General features: G+C 36.7%; 1 protein-coding gene across 6 annotated transcripts in view; it reads left to right on the forward strand.

The window, feature by feature from the left end:
• MACROD2 (mono-ADP ribosylhydrolase 2) overlaps window positions 1-16234 on the forward strand; it is an 825711-nt gene that overhangs the window by 246948 nt on the left and 562529 nt on the right. For all 6 annotated transcript variants that reach the window (XM_030269686.4, XM_030269685.4, XM_030269687.4 and 3 more), the window contains one exon: window positions 10487-10603. In XM_030269686.4, coding sequence (XP_030125546.4) covers window positions 10487-10603 — 117 coding nt within the window. The remainder of the gene's footprint in view (window positions 1-10486; window positions 10604-16234) is intronic.

Genomic DNA, 16234 nt, shown 5'->3' on the forward strand with positions numbered 1-16234 from the left:
TATAAGGCTTTTCCATTTACCTTGGAAACAGAACTTTGCTGTCAGACACAATCTGTCTAGCAGTGGAAAAGGAAGGCATGGTCCGATGATGGCAGCTTGCTCCCGTACTGCAGATACAGTAAATTATGTGTGAAGGTTGTGTTTTTTTTAATAGATTGAGATATAGATCTAATATTTTTTGTAGATTTGTCAGTTTCTGCAATGCAATCTGACATATTAGTGTGGATAAATAGTTTCTCTTCTGCATTTGATTTGCAGTGTAAGTCTGTATCAGGATATGATACTGGTTTTAGAGGGGAAGTTGTATTTAGTTTATGTGATATTTTTGCATGTGGCTGAACAAGTTGATATTTCAGCATTGTTAAATGTTGATATTTCAGCATCGCTAAATGTTGATTGTGTCCTAGATCTTATAAGTTATCTTTTGGCAAGATCTAGTAAGTTACATTTTTCTTGATTGTGTTGCACATAGGATTTGTTATAGGCTCTCAACTAAAGGAAAGAATATTTAGGAATATTTGTTCTTACGGGTAATTACTTCTCAGGCTTGTGTTAAAAATCTGTCTGAAAGAACCGTGTTCATGCATCATTTTCTGGTTAATCTAGTGTTTACCTTTTTATTCCCTTGTATTCCATTAGAATACATTGTAATGTGTTCAATTGGATTCACCTATTGCATGGCAATTTTTGTATATGTAATACCATTAATTAATCTGGTTTGAAACAGCACTCCAAATTGAGAGGATGTTTCTGTGATTGCAGACTGAGAAGTATCTCCACCAAGTTTTCTCCCTTCAGTGGTTCACTATAAAAGTAAATTAGCACAAGTGAAAATGGTCCAGGAAATAAGAAAACCAGCTGCTCCTCAGTGAATAACTTGGAGTTTTCCTAGAGCCTGTTAAGCCTTGCTGCAAGCCAGAGAGTATCTCCTTTGTTGGTGCTCAGTCTTACTTCTTTGTGCATTCCAGCTGCTGCCCTAATTCAGAGTTCCTACAATCCCCATGGTTTTTTTAAGTCCTTTTGAAGTATGCCCAGCACTGAATGTACTTTGCTTCAGTAACTGACCTTTCCTCTGGTACTTTCTTCACCCTCTCTGTCACAGCTGGTACATCATGGAAACCTCCAGGAAGATTATCTGCATAGTCCAACTAAACCTGTATGGGTTAAAGGGGAAGGGAAGAGATGGCTTTTAAAAACAAACAATCAAATTGCTTACAAAAATTTTCGAGGATGTAATATTTGAAGCTGTAAATCATGAAAGCTTTTTCTTGGCAGATCTTCCCACCTTTCTTTTGAAAGATTTTTCAGAAGTGGAGCTATTCCCCTTGCACAATGTACCTCCTTTGTCTGGCTTCAGCTCTCAGTGTCCTCTCCCAGGCTTCCTCAGAAAGTTTAATGCATTCTTTCATTCCAGCAGTGATGTATAGTGTTCTGGTGCTTGGTGCACCCTATGGCTAAAGAGAAAAATCACCTTCTCCCATGTCTGGATTAGTTATATTTAATTAGAAGTCATATTTCTTTATGGAAGCCCTCAGGCTTCAAATCCACAAAGACCTATGTGAGAATGCCCCCTTCCATGTTCTCTGTCAAGAAGGGCTTATATCACCTCCCCTTGCATTTTCATGGGGAAAGAGTGGTTAACATTATAATTTTTTTTTTTTTAAATTTTCACTATACCTTTAAAATTCTCTGGAATGACATGCCAAAAACCTTTCGGGCTGTGAGGATGCATCACTATAATAAGGCTTCCTTTTACACAGTCATTTTATAATTATTACTTGATAGCCTGCTCCGTCTAAATCCTTGACCTGTGCCTGTCAACTGCTGGCTGATTGTAGTGAATAAATTTGTATAATCACTGCACGATGACTGCTTAATAACTGTACTCCAAATATGCAAATATCTATTCTGGCTTAATACAATTCATCGGCTTTGACCAGCCCGTGCACTTAGTATTTTCGAAACATTTATAAGCAATGGAGCACACCATTACAGTCTCCTATCTTCTTGTGCTGAGCCTCTAAAATGCTGAAATGTACAGAGAAGAAAAAGATGTACAAAAAAATCCAAAGAAAAATAGACATCAAACAGAGAAGAAGCACTTGTCTGTATGTGTTGCAAATGAGGGGGAAAAAAGCCCTTAAACAAAAGACTTCCTAAAGGATTATAGAAGGTTTTTCTATTATCATTATTTTCTAGGTTAGCAATATGCCTTTTTTCAGAATAACCTGCGGTATTAATTTCCTTGTCTGCATTAGGAGAGGACTACATAAAATTGGAAGATACAAATTCAAAAGCCTATTTGAGTCTGAGACACTTAGAAAATACTCAAAACTAAACTGCAGCCAACAACCAAAAAAAACCCCAAACCAAACCAAACCAAAAAATGCCAAAACTACAAGATAAAAAGCAAAGCCATAGTCATACAGAAAAGACATCTTTCTCATCTTTGTGATTTTCCAGTGCTGTGGACGTCCTGGTAATTTCTTTCTCTGATCTTGTCCTCTTCTCTTAAGCATTTTCTTTGGCCATCAAGTGACACAGGTTGCTGAGACAGATGGACAGCGAATCATACCAGTTTGTCCATTTCTGTGTTCCTTATTGCAGCATCAGAGCATCAGTAAATAGCTTTTTAAAAATAAAATCTGATTTTCATTGCCCTATAAAACATACTTTTTATCTTATTATCGCATTCTTGTTCCTTTAGCCTTTCTCTGAGTTTAACTTAATGTGTCTGAACTGTGCATGAGGAAAAAGAGAATCCATAGTTCAGTGCACCAGACAGAGCTTGATGTGACGGTAGTAACTCGATCTCTTCAATAGCCATCGTGGCAAAGAGGGTTTCAGAGACATTTTGAAGGCAATAATATGGATGTTTACTAAAAAAATGACAGTCCTGTAGTAATAATAGCACAGTAACACAAGTAAAAATCCAGGGCAAGGTAGGCGTCTTAGCAATGAAACGTAGATAAACATTTGTTGTCTTTCCAATCTGTGCAGTATCCAGCTGGAAACAAAGTACTGTGGCTGCTCAGGAGGCTGAGGAAAGGATTTCAGAGTGGCCAGACCCATTTCTCCAGGGTGATACCACCTAAAACAACTTGCACCTTCTTCCCTAGTTGTTTTGGGAAGCTGGGGGAGCGAGTTGGGAGGAGTGTGAACCGAGCTTGTTTTAATAGCCCAGAGTAACCTGAATTTCTCCAGACTTATCACTTCCCTCCTCAGTAAACAACAACAAGCAGTTTTTGTGCTCACTGTATGTAGGGCTTAGCTGTCTCCTTTCCATCTGGAAAAGAGTGTGGCATGTCAGGTGTCTCAACAGTAACACAATTAAAAGGAAGTGAATGGCTCCTTCACACATGCCTTAATGTCAGCAGTTTGGACTGGGAAAAACTGGAAAAGCACTATTGGAGCCTTTCCTACTGTTTTTTCTTGCCAAAAGTGTGACATTCAGACAGGTTTATCAGCCCCGTGTTTCTCTGAGCCCTTATGCTGCTTGAGTGGGCTGACAAAAGTGTGAATCCTATTGACATTACAGCTCTCGTCTACAAAATTGGAGCAGAGCGCTCAAAGACTAAGAAAGATGATGTCATAAGTGTGAGATAAAACGAACACTTTCTTCATTGTTTAGTGTTTTGTGGCAGGAATTTGCCAATCATCATTGCCAGCATGACAGGACAACTTTGACTTGGCTTTTTGTTTATTTTTAATATGCACTTCTGGTATCCTGAGATATTTAACTAAAATAAAAAATCTGCCAAAATGTGTGAGTTTCCTATTGGTTTGTGTTTTGTCAAAGTAGGAATAGCTGGCTGTGTGCAATAAATGCAGGAGACTTAAATTTTCAGATTCGTGGGCAATTGAGATTTATTTTGAATTGGTGTTGACTTCTTTATCCATATGGGCTTTTTGCCAGTTTATGGCAAGGACATTGATTATGTTGGATGTTTCAGCTGCTTTTGTTATGCTTGGCTGTGAACTGCATTCAGATAAGGTTAACCTTCTCTTAAAACAACCAGTAGGTTTTAAAATTTAATTCCCACTACTTTTCACCATGGCAGGCAATTACTGGTTTGTAATGCTAAATTTATAGGATTTCAGCTAAACAATACTCAAAAATACAAGTTTTCCATGTCTGACTTTACAATAGGGTTTACACCTAGCATTGTTTTGCGTAGTTTTGTTCCTTGCAGGATATCCTGGCATAATGGTTTATTATGTTTTATTATTACTTTTCATTAAACTTGCTCTGCAGTATGGTTGGCTGGAGCTGGGAGGATCCCCAGTTGTAATTTTACCTGCCAGAAGGCCCCTTGTGCAGCCTTAGAATGGTGATTCTTGAGAAAAGAAGGCACTGTTCAGAGAATGTGGATTGACACATTAGGTAATCATTAATTTAAGCATCAAGACGTAAGGTGTCATTTTGGTCTTAAATAAGGTGTACACACTAAGGGTTTCTGAAAGTAGGAATATTTAAGGAATGTGAATGTAGATTGTGATGAAATGTGAACCTAATTCAGGGAACTAGCCATCTCAAAATAAATGGTTCATCTTTGCTTTCTGTGTTTAAAATGGAGGATTTTAAGGATAAAGCTTAAGATCATGCTTTTGAATGCTGAGATTTCGGCCAGGAAATACTCTATAATTGCTAAGTTTTTAAAATTGATTATGTTAGAGGCCTATAAACCAGTGCATTGATTAAAAATCTCCAGTTCATTAAACTTCCAAGTGACAGAGGCCATCCCAGTAATAAAAACTGCTGTTCCTAGCAGTCGTATGGCATCTGTGTTATAATCTTGTTAAGATCCCCACCTTTGTTCGTTAGACCATCACCTGTTGTCTCTTGAGGGCAGGATTTATTTCCTCTTGACATTGGTCTCAGAGGTACAGTTGCAACTTTGGCAGCAGTTGATTCCAATGAACTTTTCAGAGGTACTTTGCCAGTTTAACAGAATGAAGCTGAGTTTCATTGTGAGTTGGTTCTTGGATTGTTATGTGGGGGTTTGGTGGTGGGGTTTTTTTTTTTTTTTTTGTGTGTGTGTGGTGGGGTTTTTTTTTTTTCTGTTTGTTTGTTTTGATTTTGGGTTTTTTTTTGGGTTGTTTTTTTTTTTTTTTTGGTTTTGTTTTGTTTTTTTCCTTCTGGTTGCCACACACATCCTTGCAATGGGCATTTTTGGAAGGTCCACAAGAATGGAGGACGTGTGTAGCAGAGATTCTACAGTGCACAAAGCAGTTTTCTCTTTTGTCCCCAGAAGTGCATCTAATGCAATGACTTTATCCTGGTTTTATGCACTTGTGTCATTTGCCATGTGGAAGAGCAGTGCCACTTCAGAAATATATCAAGCACAGGTGACTTTCTTAAATAAGCATGCCTCATGAATTTCCTAATGAAAATAAGAAATAAATATCTGGAAAAGCACCAGAGAACAGGAATTATTATGGAAAAAAAGACTATATAGATTCTTGAAATGTAACACAATAAATCTGCATATGTTGTTTACATCATAGCTCACTTTATTCAGCCTTGCACACAAGGTCACAAAAGAAATTTGGGCCTTATTATTCCTGGAGGAGTTTGTATTTTTTGCTGTGGTGTTAGATTACCTTACCCTTTTTATTACCATCTGCACTGCAAGGCTAGTTTTGCTGAGGTTATTTTTTTTAAGCAGCATCCCATGATACCCTTAATTCTGTGTTTCCTGTGCTTTTGCTTCATATGCAATTTAAAGACATTTTCTCTAAGAAATAGATTTGTTCTATATTGTATAGCAGTAAATTAGCTAGTATTTGTACTATATAACTTTAACCCTTTAATTGTGGAGGACAAATGCAATTGTTTTAGAATAAATTAATTAAGAAAGGATTTCACCTTAGCATCCTTCAGTGTATAAGGAGAAAGATGGTGTCAAATATTACATATTTTTGTTTAACATGATGTCATAAATATGCTGTCCTTTTGCACAGGATTTTTATTTTGATACCTGACTTTGCTTGTGTATTTTAAGCAAAATATTTTCAGCTGATTTCTTTGTGCCACCAATGCCATTGACTGCGGTAGCTTTGAAAATAGTTTTTCTTCATTAATGGCTTCTGGTGAATTGTTGGGAGAACAATGCACTGTCCCTAGTGGCTCCTGAAACTTATGGAAGCATGCAATGAAATAGCTATTATTTTTCATGAAAAAACAATTAGAGTAGTACTTTTAATAGCTTTACACAAGCATGAACAACTTGAACTATAGAGATGAAATTAATCTGAAGTTTCTTGGGTTGTTTTTCAGCCCTCAAAATATTGTTTGTGTTTGTCAATCTTCAAAATTGAGAAGCCCCTTCCATGTGCTTGTCCACCCAAGCATGGTGAAACAATAAATACAGAAACCCAGTTTTCCTGGGCTCTCCACACGTGAAGGCGCTGGGTAACAGGATCACTTTTCAAAAGGCAGGTTGACCTGCATTAAGTCTTTGCAGTCATTCAAAAGCTGAAGTGTTGTGTGCTATTTCAGAGAATTTATGGGACCTCAGATTGTGGGGTACCAGTTTGTTGGGATGGGAGGCAGAAGAGGAGAGGGTGTTCTTCCACCATCCCGTGGGTGTTTGCTGCCTCACAGGACTCACTGCTCTCAAAAATCCTTAGAAGTAGCTTGGTTTGTAAGCCTGAAACTCATTTCAAGGAGCACAGTACCAAGAAGGATAGTTAGAAGCCCTGTCTTTAGTATCTTCAAGTGTTGTAGATTGATCAGCATGCAGATCAGAGACTGGATTTCTTTTAGTTATGACTGACAGTTTTGTCTGTGGGAATTTCCCCACATCTTTCCCATAGACCTTAGATGGCAGGTATAATAACCCAAAGCATATCTATGTGATTTCCATAAACCTGAACAGGAAGACAGCCTGTAGAAAAAAAGACACACTGTGAGGCAGAGTGAAGGCTTTGAAGTGAAATCACATTTTCTGTTGGTTGTAGAAAGCAATGATAAAGCACAATTTTTTATCATTGTCATGTGATGCCAAATCAGATTTGACTGGGTTTTCCAGCCAGTTGTACAATGAACAGTGGGATATGGTCTAATGTTTTCCAGATCTTTTTGGAATAATGCAGATGAGCGTCTATATAGCAAAGTTAAAATTGAAAATAGAGATGAAATATCTGAAACCAATATATCAAGGATTTTTTACTTTCCTATTAATTTGGCAGCATGCCATTATTATAGTGTAAATTTCTTCCTTATTACTACAGAATAACAAAATGTCTTTGACCATAATTTTTTTTCTCCTGAGGTTGTTGTTATTGTCTGTAATTTCCACTAAGTTTTCCTGTTAGTAGTGCTTGATTCTCTGTACACTGACATTACTAGTTGGTATACACCTCCAGAAACAGAATATTTCATGTAGATATTTTATACATGCCTGTTCCATGTTTTTCTTTTTTCTTAGTTAATATGGCTAAGACATGTTGTAGCTGAGGCTGAAGAATCATATTTAGATTTGTCAATCTCCTCTACCATTACAATTTTCTTACTTTGTGTTAGGCAGAGTGTGCATATTTGGCAATATATTTCAGTGTAGTTCTGAAGTGAATATATTATTTGAAATGGAGTATTTCTGACATGAGTTATTGAGTTATGAAATAAAAAATGCTGCACAGACCAGAGGTCATCTCTATTAATGTACTTAATGAAGTATGATAGGAAAAAGAAGTTATTATGAAAGTTTTATAATGCTACAAAACTTGGTGATTGGGTTTTGGGTTTTGATTTTGTTAGTGCTGTTCTCCCCCTTCCCGCCTCCCTATTTTCATTCTTTTGTGTCATCAGTCACTGAAGTATATCAAATGATAATTTCTACTTTTCCATCTAAGCCTGTCTGGAGTATTCAATCATTTTCTCTTGTGCCACCTTTATAAGGGAAGTATTCATGTCTACTTGTTCCATTTTGGCAGATATCTTCCATCTTCCATTTTCCTTGTCCTATGTCAGGATTGGTTGTGATAGAATTGATTTTTCTCTGTTAAGAATTAAATTTTTTTCAATTATTCTTTCATCCTTCTGGAGCTTATAAAGGTTGGACACAGATGTGTGGAATCAGGAAACTACTGATAGACCACCTTAAGCATAGCTGTATTTGCATTAAGAGCACCCTTCCAACATGAGAGGGGTTATAGATGGGGAGCTGGGACCTGCTGTGTGATCAGAGCTGCTCTGATACATGGAATGCTGATTTTGGGTATTTTAGAAATGGCAAACATGTGCTTCTACTTCCCTGGCAGAGGTGATGGTTTCCTCCTGCAGGTCCCGTTGCTCAGCTGTGCTCTGAGCTGGACTTATGCTAAAGCAAAGGAGTTTGAGGAAGAAGAGGTCAGATTGTGGAGCTGAAAGAGCAGCTGAGCCTTGAACAGACACTGCTCAAAGGAAAGTGCTGAACTGGTGGGGACACCAAGGACCTCAGGGGTGGAAGTGATTCATCAGCCACCAAGTGAATGCTTGCATGGACTTGAGTCCTTGTCCACTGTTCCTAAGGACTTCTTCCTCTGTAAAGAATCATGGAGAAAGTGCTAGTCCTAAGCATCTGTGCTGTTTTTATGTTGCTGTCTCAGGAAGTGCTAAGGCTGGTGAAGATTTTGGTGATGCTGCTTATAAAAATACTCTTGAGGTTTCAATGCATACTTGTTTACTTATCCTGCTTGGTTTGGAAGAGCATTTAGTAGTTAGGTTAAAACAATTAAATCGGATATTATGAACACAGGATAGATTTCAAACGTTATTTCTTCCCTTTAATGTTACAAAATATTATTCTTGCAGTAGCATCTTGGAGTCTGTTGAGCAGAGATTTTGGATAAGTTAAAAACAAAAGTTCAGCTGAGGTAGAATAAGAAGCCTTGGTGTCTTGGGACAGAGAATGTGCAATGTGCTTACAGCTGGTGGCTTGGCATCCATGGTCTTTCCAATAAACAATTTTTAAAATTTCATTGAAAGTGCAGTATCACAACATTCTGTAGTTATCGTTTGCTAATATAAAGTACTACAAAAAAACATTTTGAAAATCAGTGACAATGTGTCCAGGATGGGCATGGAGTATTGCAAGGAACTGCTTATCCAATTTTACTGTGCCACCTGAACGTGAACTCTGGTACAGAACTCCTCAGAACAGACAATCAGGTTTTTAACACTTAGCAGAACTCAGTTTCATCCATTTGAAGATGTTATCTGCCTCCCCACTTAGGGATGCCTTACTTTAGGAAATACTCATAAAACACCTCATAAAACCAGTTATGGCCTTAAGGTAGAGAGGACTGCCATTGTTTCTGGGGGTGGGGAGTTTCCCCTTGTCCCTTCATTGCAGCAGGCTCTGTGTGGTCAGTGGGAGCACTCAGTGCCATGGGTTGCTCACATGTGAGCCTGTAGGAAACTACACAGTTCCTGCTGTAACCAGGTGATGTGAATCTCTTAAAAACCCACCCCCCCCATTGCCATTTCAAACCTGTTCTGGTTTAACTGCTTCCAACATGCTGCAGGGCACAGCTCTGAGTTTGAACTAGTCAAATCTGAATTAAAATCTGAAATAAATATTAAACAATGTTCATACAGATTCATCCTTTCTTAGCTATGTGAGTATTTGTTTAGCCTTTATACTTGAGCTTATTTTTTGAGTTGGTGTTGTAGTTTAGGTGAAGATTCTTTCTTCTAGTTGAACTCCATAGCTGCTGCCAAATTAGGGCTTTACTCTAGTGAATATGTTCATGCATACGCTACTTCCTTTATTATTTTCTATCCTTTTTCTCAAACTTTTGCTATAATTACAGTAAATGATTTCTTGGAGTGCATGTTGAGAGGGTAGAATTGCTGTGCTAGCAGCCTTGTTTTGTTATTTTGCTGGTTCCTGAAGGTAGATCTATGTGCTCTAAGAATTTTCTTGTATACTTAGCTGCAATTGCAACCTTTAGTAATTATTTTTTAATTAGCTCCAAAATATTGCATGAATAATGCAGAATTTTAAAAAATGGAAAAATCTAAAAAGCTCAGAGGTAGGTATTTTTTTATATTTCAAAACAGTAAGCATTATTTATTGGAATTTTTATGTAAGGCATTAGTAGCATGGTGACATTAAATGATCTGCACAGTTGTAGAAGTATCAGAGGTATGTTGTAAAAGAGAGTTTGGCATTTAGATGGGGATCAAATTCTTTTCATAATTCGTCATGAGAATTTCTTAGAGCCTTCAGTAAGATCCTTTTCTAATACTGAAACTTTTATTCTACTTTACATTTTCTGGATGTTTGCTTTTAAATTCGCAGAGGCCAGCTAAAAATTATGTTTTTACAAAACTCATTGACTACTTCTATCAAAAGAAAAAAATTGTATATATTTAGATATCAACTTACAGATCAGTTGGTCAGGGCTATGGGTGTAAAAATGGGCAGTAAAAGTTCATTACTGTGAGTGAAGACAACATAAAAAGTGGTTTTTAATAAATTCCATGTTCTTTTTGTAGTGGATGGCTGCATACACCGAGCTGCTGGGCCCTGCTTAGTTGCTGAGTGTCGCAACCTGAGTGGCTGTGAGACTGGACAGGCCAAAATTACCTGTGGATACGACCTACCTGCAAAATGTAAGTCGAGCCTTTCTCAGCATTCTTGTTTCCAGCATGTGCTGCTGGTGTGCATGGTTCATTTCCCTGCAGTCTAATTCAACAGAGTATTCATTTTACAGAATTAGCAGCGGGACTTAATTAAGCATGTTCTGTAATAATGTCTTCCCCTCAAAGCAGTTCAGGCTTTTCTAAATGATTATTTCACCTATGTTATGTGATGAAAACTTACATGTATCTAAAATATAAAGCATCTTTCATGTTTATTTTTTGCAAGCTAAAACCTATCCTTTCATATGCATAATAAAGGATTGGAAATGTTTTATGAAATATGAACAAAATATACATTATCATATTTAAGTTCCGTGGAGACAATTTTTTGAAATGTTGCATATTTGATATTCTTCATGCAGATTCTTTGATTGTGAATACTTTGAGGGCCCAGGAGATCAAAGTGATGTATTGTGTTTTCAGCTGCTGTGTAGTGTCTGATTGGCAATTACTGTGAAGGCATCTGTCACACTTTAGCTTTCGACAGAGTGCAGCTGAGTGCTGGAATGTTTTTGCACTTTGAAGGTGTAATTGTCAAAAATTTTCCTCCTATTTCAAGTAGGAAGATGGTTATTTGACTGTGTTGTGTAGATGTGGAGCTTGTCTTGCAGAACACTAACATGTTCACAGCACATTGGTCAGCCAGTCCATTATATGAGACTATAAAGTAGAAATTTTTGCAAATTAGGATCTTATAGAATAGTATATTAAACCATGAAGATACAAATACCAAAAAACATTGCAGACTTCATATAACTAGAATTCAACTCTCTTTTTTTTTTGTTTTTTTTTCTGTTTTTTGGGATATGCAAGCTGCAGCAGGAACTGGCTCATTCAAAAATATCTAGATCTCTCCTAACTGTCATGTAAAATCAAACGCTGGCTGCAGTGGCTTGTATCTCTCTAGGCTCCTGTAGTCCTTAATGTCTTAGATAGGTATGAAAATTGTTTTCCCAGTCATTTTTTTGCTCTTTTTATGATGATGATCATGAGAGCTTACAGTTATTTCCTTGGCAATGTTAATTTCTATGTGTGGGAAAACTTTGCTGTATTTTATACGTAGTTTTACTACATGATAATTGTAATTTATGATAGGCTAATTTGACTAGAGGTCAGGGAAATTGTTGAGGAAGATTCAGTGTGGTGGTTAGCTTGGGTTTGTACATGGCCCAAACCATCCCCAGATCCCCATAAAAGGGATTGTTGGATGACACATTGTAATTTACTCTTTGGGGATATTTGATGTTCTCCCCCTTTAACCAAAAAGTATCTCTGCAGGGACAAAAAAGCTGCTCATCAGTAGGTGAAAATTCCTCTCGTGTATTTTAGTGACAGAAATTAAATACAAAGTATCAAGGCAACTGATATGTGTGTTGGAAAGAGGAAAGGTCATGTCTGAGGTGTGACCTCCCTTTAAATCTTGCAGCAGTTCAAGGGGCTGCTTAAGTTAGGTTTGAAAAATGAGATCCCATTTGAAGGCTATAGGAAAATCTTAGTTCTTTGTGTAAGAGTAATAAACAAAACAATTAGAAAACTCATTATTACTTGAAGCTGGAAATAAAACCTGTAACCAGGCATGGGGAAAAGCCAATATTCTTAATCGGTATTCTTAGAAGTTGAAATTGCATTAAAGCCATGTCTAATTGTATTTGATCATGCATCAACATGAGAAGGGGACAGGATACCTTTAACATCAACAGACACAGGGAGGGAAACATTCAATTTTCATGCAGAGGCTAAGAATTTAAAACTCTTGACTTCTTAATTATTTTTTCCTGAAAATATATTTGTGTTTTCACTAACAAATGTTTTCTTTTACTTTTGCCTTTATAAGCTTTAGTTTGTAGGCTAATTAAATTATTGTACCTTTTAAACCATTCACGTGAAAGTGATCAAACAGTCAAGACTGGTTTCATATTTTAGAGAGCTATAAAGCTACTGGATATCTTGTGTCACTTTGTCTTAATAGTATGACAGTTTAACTGTGGGAACTATTTTGCATTTGACTTTCCTGAGGAAGCAGTGCTGTTAAAGGAGGTCCAGACTCTCCCATCCAAATCTGCTGTGAGGAAAGGTGGTGTGCCAGCACTTTGCTGAAGGTTATGGTTGACTGCTAACTTCCAACTTTCACAAGCAGTTTGCTTTTTATTGATCTGTTTGTGGGTAGGGAAACAATCACAATAATCAGTTAACACTTTTTTGTGTAGTGAATTATTTATTCTGTTGTCTGTTCTTCTTGTGACTGTAGCTGGACAAACAATTATAGTAAATGTAAAATGCATTTCTTAGCATGATGAATTGTTGTGTTTGGGTGTTTGTTGTGTTTTTGTTATTTAACAGAATTCTAAAATGTTGCAATTTTGTTTCCTACCCCTGGGGTTTTCCCATTTCCAGTTCTTGATCCTGAAATGCTTTGCTTGGAAACAGTTTGCTGAATTCAGCAAAGCTGCTGGGACGCAGCAGCCTGTGTGTGCTGTCTGATGCAGGACTTGGGCTTCAGCAAGAACTCCATATTAAAAAGTTTTAGTATTCAAAAATCATGCAGCATATTGCTTTATTTTATCAATGACTTGGAGGAAGCTGAGATTAAGTTTGGTACTGAAGGGAAGGTATGCTTTGTTAGGAAGGTAGTAGTTGGTAAATAAAAACCACTCTGGCCATCTCCTTTACGATCTATTGTATTTTTATTGAGTACTTTGCTATATTTACTTAGGTCAAACAAAAACAGGTTGAACAAATAACTTCTTCATCGTGGAAGAATTGAAAAATAATATCTGACTGAAAAATGCTAGATTTAGTATATAGGCTGGCTTTCTGTGATTTGTTCTTGGTTCATCTGAGTCAGAAATCAGTTTGTGAAGAACACAAATAACAGCAAATGTTCAGAGAGAGAATACATACAATTGTTCATAATTTTCTTCAGCTTTTTATTGTAATAATGTGAACAGATCAAGATCAACATGTCTGTGGCCTGGACATGTTTCTTTATAAACTTTTCAAGATATACACTTTGTTATACCAAAACATATTCTGTTTGAAAATAGAAAGGAAGTCAAACTGAGTTTTCTAATTACCAGTTAATGTAACATTCAGTACAGTTTTACAGAAATCAGTGTAATCACCATCTGCCTCCTGTGCTGCAAAAACCTACACAAAGCCCTCCCCAAATGCCAACCAAGTTATTTGCTGAATACATAATTTGGTTGATGTCATCTATTGTTGTTTTTCAGCAAACACCTTTGCAGGCACCCAAGTTTCCATAGTGCTCTGGAGGGCTGAAAAAGGCAGTGCCTTTTGCTCTGAGATCGTTTCCTTTAATGCTGTCCCAGACTGATCATCAATTATTTAACTTCTGTACTTCACATTGTTGTTCCTTTTAAAGAACAGTTCATTCTAAATATTGTACAGCTGATCTTCAAACATTGAGCAGTACTCTGATACTGACATGCTTTAAATAACAGATGAACAGTATCTGTTTAAAGCTCTACTAATGCTTGTTTTCTTTCTCATTTGATTAATAGTCTCAGTTGGCTCTACTGGCAGAAAATGGTCTGGATGTAAATTGTGTTTATGGCTGGAACGAGGGGTCCATAACAGCTTTGTGGATTGTTATCTACTTGCAGAGGTTCACTATAAAAAAAGACCCTGTCAGGACACATTAGAAAATAGAGTCCCATTCTGCCTGGTATTTAACAGGCCTAAAAACAATTGAAACCAAACATACACAGGCATGTGGTACCCTGACCAAGGCAGGAAAGGACCCCCAAATGAACTTTTTTCTATTGTTACCAAATCAAGTAACAATTCCTTTCTTTTTCTGAGAAATGTCTGATAGTAAAACTCCTAAATCTAGAAAAATAAAATCTTACAGCCTCTAATATGGGATAGAACCAACCATCAGAAAATCTGAAAGGTGGACTTCTGGTGGAGACACCTTGCTAAGCAGTTTCTAATACAATGGTTTATGTTCATAATAAATCTATAATATTTAGAAAAATTATTTCTGTTTGCTTGACATTTTTAGTACTTTAGGCACAGTCTCTGAGTAAATAGCATATATAGCAAGTCTTCTGGTCTAAGATCAGCCTGGAGTAATAATGTGAATGTGCTCTCAGAGACAGTTCCTGCTGTGAAATAAGTAGTTAGGAGAAGTGGTAGTATTAAACGCAGTAGGAGGAATCATATTTTAAATTTGTTTAATCAGATTAAAAAGTGGAGATTAAAAAGTAGAGATTAAAAAGTGTGCTTCTGTTATGTAGACATAATTTCCAGTCTTTAAAAGATGAATATTTGCAGAGTATTATTTTAAAGCAAGGCTGTAACGGTACTGGTTTTTAAATCTCCTAATTTTCTCGGAGATCAGTTGTAGAGCTGTCATTAAAAGATTGATTTATGCAGAAATGGAACTCCAAAACTCTACTGCACTGCAAAACTGACCAGTTTGAAGCATGGGGCATAATGTTCAAGGATATTTTTCAGATTTCCAGGATTCCACAAAGAAATTTGTTTGTTTATTTTTATTACCATGTTTATAAAACAATACATTTTTTTTTCAAATTATTCTAAATTTCTGCTATGTGAGGCTTGAAGAGTTGCTTTCCTCTGCATGGTTCTGATGTTTGTCAGTTTGCTACCTCCCTATTTCTTCTGGTAAAAGGTATGTCTGGGAATTAAAAAATATGTCTGGAAATTAGAAAGGGAGGTGTAAAAGTGAACAATATGTGGACAAAACAGGATTGCTTAGAGAAGACTGACTTGATTCTTAGGTCAAGAATCTTGGCCTAATTCTCAGTTGTTCAAGATTCTTGATCTTCTCTCACAACTGATGCATAATTGACTGAATTTTGATGAAATTTCAGTTAAAAAAGTACAGCCTAAGGTGACACAATCATTAATAGCATATAAACTCATATAAGTTACGATAGTTTTCCAGCAGGGATGTATTTCTACTCTTTATCTTAGTTGAGTAGCCTCACATTATTGTCAGCCACCTGCCCAAACTGCATGACACCTCCTGAGAAGGCAATATATAGCTGGAGAGACACAGGGATTTCCTGAAGCAGCACTGAGCTGCAGCAGCTCTTTCTCATCCCTTCAAAACATTATCATTGCTGATACATTAAAAACTAATTTGAAAATTAAGCAAAGCAAGTTAATACTAATAAAAGGTCTGAGACCCCTTTTTCTTGAGAGATATTTTTCTCTTTCAGATTCCTTTGGGAAAGGTTTTCTTTATAGTTAACAAAACCACTTACCACATATTTATGTGTTTTTCTTCTGAGTGGTTTCTGGGTTACAAAAGGTTTTTTAATAAGATCATATTATATATTTTAAGACCATTTTGAAAGTAAGTGAAGTAATGTCTTTATTGTGTTTAAATTTGGTCTAATTGGCTCCAGTCATCTTAATGACCTGTTGTATTCACCATGAGCATACACATACATGCCTATACTGTGAATATCTTGGAAGGGAAGTATTAATGATTACTTCTTTGGTCCTACAACCTCCTTAGATTTTAGAGAGGGTTTTGGTAAAGCTGCATGGTTTGTCTGCTCCTTACATACCCCCCCACACACCTACAAAAAGAGAGAAGTTAGGAAT

Source organism: Taeniopygia guttata, chromosome 3 (genome assembly GCF_048771995.1).
Source record: "Taeniopygia guttata chromosome 3, bTaeGut7.mat, whole genome shotgun sequence".
Lineage (NCBI taxonomy): Eukaryota > Metazoa > Chordata > Aves > Passeriformes > Estrildidae > Taeniopygia > Taeniopygia guttata.